At 43.4% G+C, this 7,823-nt stretch overlaps 1 protein-coding gene across 1 annotated transcript in view; it reads right to left on the reverse strand.

Annotated features, from left to right (window-relative positions):
- MDN1 (midasin AAA ATPase 1) overlaps nucleotides 1-7,823 on the reverse strand; it is a 181,737-nt gene that overhangs the window by 71,234 nt on the left and 102,680 nt on the right. The window contains exons 43-47 of the mRNA XM_012809944.2: nucleotides 6,872-7,133; nucleotides 3,566-3,725; nucleotides 2,401-2,517; nucleotides 1,431-1,639; nucleotides 435-583 (exon numbers count right to left, since the gene is read on the reverse strand). Of these exons, the coding sequence (XP_012665398.1) occupies nucleotides 435-583; nucleotides 1,431-1,639; nucleotides 2,401-2,517; nucleotides 3,566-3,725; nucleotides 6,872-7,133 (897 nt within the window). The remainder of the gene's footprint in view (nucleotides 1-434; nucleotides 584-1,430; nucleotides 1,640-2,400; nucleotides 2,518-3,565; nucleotides 3,726-6,871; nucleotides 7,134-7,823) is intronic.

Below are 7,823 nucleotides of genomic sequence, written 5' to 3' on the forward strand. Positions count from 1 at the left end.
AGGAGTTGGAGGTTGCTGTGAGCTGTGATGCCACGGCACTCTACCCAGGGGGACAGCTTGAGGCTCTGTCTCAAAAAAAAAAAAAAATCATTTCCTCCTGGCTAGGTGTCCATAGCACAGTGGTTACAGCATCGGCCACATACACTGAAGCTGGCAATTTCAAGCTCAGACTGGGCCTGCTAAATAACAGTGACAACTGCAACAAAAAAATAGCCAGGCATTGTGCTGGGCACCTGGAGTCCCAGCTACTTGGGAAGCTGAGGCAAGAGAATCTTGAGCCCAGGAGTTTGTGGATGTTGTGAGCTGTAATGGCACAGCAGTCTACCAAGGGTGGCACACTGAGACTCTGTCTCAAAAAAAAAAAAAAAATTCCACCTACTCAATAACATAGGGTGTTAACTAACACTTAGAAACATCTGAACATCCCACAGTACCTTCTGGTTTGCCAGCGAATGCTGGGAACAGGCATACACTTCCCAGCACGCTGAGGAAAGGGCTCTGTTTAAACTCAGTCCCCGATGCAGGTGCTGGACAGTGAGTGTGGCTGTCTGGATTAGAGCTGACACTGAAGATGCTGGAGAACCTATTAAAAAAATTGCCACTTGTGAGCACTAGATTCTTCAAGATCTCTAATGAAAATAGATAAATTCTGCCCTCATACCATACCCCCTTCTATTCATCACCAGCCAGGCACTTACTTTAGAGAACCTAAGTAGACCCCAGGGTCTCCTGAGGGCCCCGTGCATTTGTTTCCCTCCCCACCTGCACTGTCTGCAGTACACTATGGGGACTCACTCACATGTGTGATAAATTCTGGTGACGAACCTTCAGTCTAACACTGACAAACACTGACGGTGTTAAAAGGAGTACCATGGGCTTTTGAACCCCAAAAGGCCTATTTTCAAATCCCATCTGTCATTATTTTATTAACTACCCAACTTTGACAAGTTACTCAAACTCTTGAGCTTAATCTGTAAATGGACACAGAACCAATATAAGCACTGAATACGCAACCAGCAGCGTAATTCACTAAACAGGACTTCATTTACTGTCATGGCTCCTTTTCGTATAATTGAACATTTAGAAAAAACTCCCATCTGTTTTAAGCATCTCAAAGTCTCCCCTTTATTCTACCTTCAAGAGCCACTGATGATCCTGGAGACAGGATGGGTAAACTTCACAAATTTCAGTGCCTCAAGCAGTCAGGGTGGGGGTGGGTTGTCACTAAAATACTGATTCCTATGCCACCCCTTGATCTGCTGAGCCCAATGTTAGAGTATCTGTACATTTGCATTTTTAATGAGATTTCCTGGTAGTTTCTATTTCTCTGTATACTAAATGTAAGAACTCTTAGATGAGCAGTCTAATGAAACAGCATAAATGTCTATAAGACTAAAACTTTGCAGAAGCCCAGAAGTCAAACACCTCACCCGCAACAGTATTCCGGATCTCTGTATGGAGAGCCAAGAGGATGTCGCACACACTGTCCCCCATCAAACCAAGGCTGTGCAGCAGAACTTTCAAGTCCAGGTTGTCTAGGGTGCTCTCATCGCCTTCGCCTGAAATGTAGATTTCAAGTCCACGATTCCTCATAGCTCGGGATATTTCTCCATGAACAGGATCCATTGAGAGAAAAAGTCTAGAAAAACGGCAATTCAAAGACAAGAAATGCTTTAAGTCCCAGTGCAACAAATGGTATAGGTCAGCAACATCAGTGGGGACAGATCGCACTTGGCTCATCCACAGAGTTCACGCCCCCACGTGTGCTCCCATCACCTACATTGAACCTTCTACCCTAACAGGCATCAACACAGCAAAATCACTTCCCCTAAACCTACTGTCCTAAAAGACCACGGACTGTTTACACAGTATGACATTAGTGCTAGCCACGATCTTCAAAAACCTTGCTTCCAGGCTGAAGCAGGTAGATAACTTAAACTCATGAGTTCAAGACCAGCCTAAGCAAAAGTGAGGCCCCATCTCTACTAAAAAGAACAACTCAGGCAAGAGGATCGCTTGAACCCAAGAATTGGAAATTGCTGTGAGCTATGATGCCACAGCACTCTACCCAGAGTGACAGCTTGAAACTGTCTCAAAAAAAAGAAAAGAAAAATCCCTCTTCCACATATTCCCCAAATCAGACCATGCTAACTCATCATTCTAACTCATCTATGAGGAGAGCAAAGGAAGCAGTGCATTCTCCTGAATGGACCACAGTGCTACTATTTGGAATCTAGTCTAGAGATGCCTGACAAATGATAGAGCCTCAATAAATATTTGTTAACTGAGTGAACTTCAAGAATCAGTTTACCAACATAATATAAGGAGGTCCTACAGAATGTCTACCCTTGCTACTGAGGCTATCAGATCACTGTGCAGAAACTTAAGACACAGAAATACCTGAACTTGGGACTTGGTATGATTGTGGGAGTGGATCCATCTATCATTCCTCTCTCAGTGACAGTGAGGACACCACCAGGTTCCAGCAAAGCATTCAGGCGATCCAGCACGCATGGGCTGCAGAGAGGATCACAAGGAGACTCACTGACATGCTCCTCTACCGGCCAAGTCCTGGCCACATCTCCCTTCCTTATGGATCACTCCCCCAGAGAACTGTAATCTCATTCAGAAGCAGACTCCCCACTGATCCCCTCAACAACTCCCCAAGGAATACAGCTCAGACCTTTATAAATAGGAAATATAAAAAATATTTGTTGAATGAATAATAAAATTAAGGACAATAATAGTAAGCTTCTTCCACTATAACCCTTTCACTTTTCCCTTTCCCATTCCCCATCTTTCAACATCATCATATCCATCAAAGGATTTCAATTTGCACATTCAAAAAAAAATCCCACAAACAGCCATCTGGCCTGCAGCAGCTTCCACTATGCTAAAGGCACATGTGCAGAAGTTTGCACTTGTCCTTCTCCTTACTATAGAAACAAGTGATAACACAGTTGAATTCTTGTCATCAGTCATAGTTTTAAAAAAGGTCTGCCCTGTGCCAGATTCTACATTTCAAAAATCTGCCCTTAACAATGGCCCTAACAGGGAGGCGCCTGTGGCTCAAAGGAGTAGGGCGCCAGTTCCATATACCAGAGGTGGTGGGTTCAAACCCAGCCCCGGTCAAAAACTGCAAAACAAAGAATGGCCTTAACAAGCTGGGCATGGTGCACATGCCACTTGGCTGAGGAAGGAGGACTGCATGATTCCTGGAACTCACGCTGCAGTGAGCTATGATCAGGATACTGCACTCCAGCCTGGGCAACAGAGCAAAATACCCTTCCTAAAAAAATTAAAAGTTAAAATAAGAAGCCCAAACAAAAGGAAAACTGATATTCAGGGAATAGAAAAGTAATCCAATTTTGTTAACTTTCATTCAGTTTGGCTGTAAATTATCAGAGAACTGAAATCCTGCAGATGTCTAATGATGGACCACCACTGTTGCCTTAGGCTGAGGATGTGTACCCAGTGAAAGAAAAAGAGTGGATTAAAAATACCAGAGCTGACACCTGGTATAAGTTCAAGTAGGTCTATTCACAATGAGGCTTGAGGTTCTTACTTGCAGAAGTTAACATTGTCCATCAGAAGCCACTCTCCAGACTTCAGGGCCTGAACCAGCATACTGTCAACCCACTCAAACGTGCCATGGTTATGGCCACTGGCTGACTGTGTAAGTTTGACTCCAAAGCTTCGGAACTCTTCCACAAGTTTGGCAAACTCTAAAATATCATAAGTAAGAATCATCATCCACAGCACTTAATTCCAAATCAAGAGCTAAGAGTTTATGTGAAAAGGAAGTTGAGGCCCGGCGCCTGTGGCTCAAGCAGCTAAGGCGCCAGCCACATACACCTAAGGTGGTGGGTTCGAATCCAGCCCGGGCCCGCCAAACAACAATGATGGCTGCAACCAAAAAATAGCCAGGCATTGTGGCGGGGGCCTGTGGTCCCAGCTACTTGGGAGGCTGAGGCAGGAGACTCGCTTGAGCCCAGGAGGTGGAGATTGCTGTGAGATGTGATGCCACAGTACTCTACCCAGGGGAATAGCTTGAGGCTCTGTCTCAAAAAAAAAAAAAAGAAAGAAAAAAGAAAAAGTTGAAACTTCTAGTCCAATATGATTTTAAGGTTTCATAATAGAATAAAATGGAAGGTTTTTTTTTTTTTTTTGCTACTGTTTAAATACACACACAGGAAAATTAGGTTAGGGATGGGAAATATGAGGGGTTTTTTGTTTTGTTTTTTTGCAGTTCTTTTGGCCGGGGCTGGGTTTGAACCCACCGCCTCTGGCATATGGGGATGGCTGGCACCTTACTCCTTTGAGCCACAAGCACCGCCCTTTTTTTTAAGGCAGAGTCTCACTATGTCACCCTGGGTTGAGTGGTTCATAGCTCACAGCAACCTCAAACTCCTAGGACTAAGCAATTCTCTTGCCTAAGCCTCCCAAGTAGCTGGGACTACAGGCACCCGCTCCAATGCCCGGCTACTTTCTGTTACAGCTGTCATTGTTGTTTAGCTGACCAGGGTGTGTGAGAACTGGCCACCCTTAGTGTATGTGGCCAGCGCCATAACTATTGTGCTACAGGCACCAAGCTGTGAAAATATGTCTTAACAGCATTCCAAATTAATGTCTTAATACTCAGAGTTGGCATAATTTTTCTGTATTACAATTTCTAAAGTGCAGGAGGAAGACCATGTCTCCACCTACCATGACATCTACACTATGGGGCAATGCTGTCAAGTCGGCAGGTGTAAAGGATGTCATTAAATTGGGCTTCCTTGAGAATGACTATAACATGTAGTTATAACAACTCATATTTATCTGCCAAGTTTATAATTTATACAGCCCCTTCCAGGAAAATTTTTTTAACTGATTTTTATAGGAAATTGTTCTATGGCGCTTTTGCATATCAAAATGTGATATACATCAGAGTCCTACTTCTAACTATGAGGAACTAACATGCAACTTGGCCTCCCACTGTTACCAACTAGAAAACTGGGCAAAATAGGCAGCGCCCGCAGCTCAGGGCTAGGGCGCCAGCCACACACACCAAGGTGCACAGTCTCGAACCAGGCCAGGGCCAGCTAAAACAACAGTGACAACTGCAACAAAAAAATAGCTGGGCACTATGGCGGGCACCTGTAGTACTAGCTACTTGGGAGGCTGACACAAGAGAATCTCTTGAGCCCAAGAATTTGAGGTTGCTGTGAACTGTGATGCCATAGCACTCTACCCAGGGGGACAGCTGGAGGCTCTATCTCAAAAAAAAAAAAGAACCTGGAGTCTTTGGCTAAATAAAGCTATCTGCTTATAAAAGTTTGAGCCCTCCAAACATGAGCAAAAAAACTTCTAAGAAAAGAAAATTACAGGGAAATATGAGATGAATAAATCCCAGAGTACCATCCCCCCTCCAGCGGGAAGAGTCCTCAATGAACACACAGGACGGTCAATGGAGATAAGTTTAAGAGTCACACTTCAAGAGTGGGGCTAGTTTATCCCTAGAGTGAAGGTTAGTCTACCCCTGACCTTAAAAAAAATAAAATAGGCTCGATGCCTATAGCTCAGTGGCTAGGGCACGAGCCACACTCACCAGAGCTGGCGGGTTCAAATCCAGCCTGAACCTGCCAAACAACAATGACAACTATAACCAAAAAAAGGCTGAGCACTGTGGTGGGGCCTGTACTTGAGGCAAGAGAATCACTTACACCCAAGAGTTTAAGGTTGCTGTGAGCTGTGACACTACAACACTCTACAGAGGGTGAAAGCTTGAGACTCTGTCTCCAAAAAAGAATAACCTAAAATATACAACCAAGACCTTGTGTCTGCTAAAAATAAAAAAAATTAACTGAGTGTGATGAAGATACTTGGGAGGCTGAGGCAGGAGAACTGTTTCAGCCTGTGAGTCTGAAATTGCAGTGACCTACAATGACATCATTGTACTACTGTAGCTGGGCCAACAGAGCAAGACAATTTCCAAAAAAAAAAGACCAAGAATAAAAAAGCTTTAAAAAAAATAGTGAAGGGCTCAGTGCCTGTGGCTCAAGTGGCTAAGGCGCTAGCCACATACACCTAAGGTGGCAGGTTTGAATTCAGCCCAGGCACCAAAACACCAATGATGGCTGCAACCAAAAAAAAAATAGCCGGGCATTGTGGCAGGTGCCTGTGGTCCCAGATAGTTGGGAGGCGGAGGCAGGAGACTCACTTGAGCCCAGGAGTTGGAGGTTGCTGTGAGCTGTGATGCCCCGGCACTCTACCCAATGGGATAGCTTGAAGCTCTGTCTCAAAAAAAAAAAAAAAAGAATAAAAAAGTTTCAGGTACTATTTTATCATTATTTAAGTTTTATACATGTTTTATCATTATAGCTAATTATATATAAAATGAAACATAAAGCTTGGCAACCAATTTCTTTTCTGTCTGAATTTTTAGGACCACCAGTTTTGATACTTTGTCTCAGCTTCATTTTACTTTCCAGGCCAAATATTTCCAAACTCTGACTGTAAATTACTGAAGTAATAAAAACTACAGCTAAGTACGGTACTTACACCTGTCATCCTGGCACTGTGGGAGACTGAGGCACAAGGAAAGCCTGAACTCAGGAGTTCAACATCAGCCTGGGTAACATACTGAGACCCCTAACTCTACAAAAAAATTCAAAATTTAGCTGGGCATGGTGGTGCAAACCTATAGACCCAGCAGGACTAGAACCATAACACTGCACTCCAGCCTGGGCAACAGAGCAGATTGTCTCAATCAATCTATCGTCTCTATCAATAGATAAAAATATGATCATTGTATTTGTAAATGTATTTCCTGTCAGTGTACACAATGTGGGCAATGGTAAGTGACAGACACACATCCAAGTATACATACCTGCCTTAGAGTAGGAGCTGATTTTGTTGTTGAGTCGCTGCATAAGCAATAAAAGTGCTTCCATCTTACTGACGATCTCCATGGTGACACCTTTACCCCCTTCTCCCAGACACTTGGGCTTGCATGTCAATAGGAAGTGGCTCCAGGCCCGCAGCACCACCTCTGCATCATCAGCATTAACAAGCAGGCTGTCCCTTACAAGGGTCCTCACCACACCCTCCACCTTCTCTAGCAGCTGCCTCCAAGGTCGTACAAGGTCAACCTGCAATTTCCAGAGCACATGAACTCATTGCAGCCTTGGCTAGGGTCAGAGAATACAATTAACTTAAGGTGACCAGACATCCTGCTTTTGGCAGGACAGTCCTGATTTTTAACAATTTATCCTGCGTCCCACGGCATTTTAAAAAAGTCCTGATTTTTGGAAAGAATGCACAACAAGCTAGGGAATGGCAGGTGAACGGGAAGGGAATATATGGTTTTCAGCTGCCATGTTGCTATTTTGCCAGGATAGGAATTTTATATTATGTTTGTTAATTTTAGAAAGTTAAACTTTAATGATAACAAATAATTGTTGAGAACTGATTATTGAGAACTGCTTATCAAAGCTCACATTGTTGATCAGTTGCTAGAATTCGACCACCATTGTTTGGACTTAATGAACAATGGCATTTTTTGGCATTGGCAACCACGAAAACATTTCGTAACTGCCTCAGACGATACACATCATATTGCAATGCTAGTGCTAGTTAAACAAGTGATGTCAACAAATCAGCTATTCAGATAATTTAGGTAAGTAATTTATTTATTTCATGAATTTAGCAGACAGTACTCATATTATTTATATTTTATAGTGGCAGCAAAAAGTCTAGTGCCAGCCTCGAAAGTGACACTTAGGACTTAGGAGGTATTGTTATTAAAAAAAATATATTGGGCTCGGCGCCTGTGGCTCAAC

The sequence above is a fragment of the Otolemur garnettii genome, unplaced genomic scaffold, assembly GCF_000181295.1.
Source record: "Otolemur garnettii isolate 467f Iridium unplaced genomic scaffold, OtoGar3 scaffold00118, whole genome shotgun sequence".
NCBI classification, from domain to species: Eukaryota; Metazoa; Chordata; class Mammalia; order Primates; family Galagidae; genus Otolemur; species Otolemur garnettii.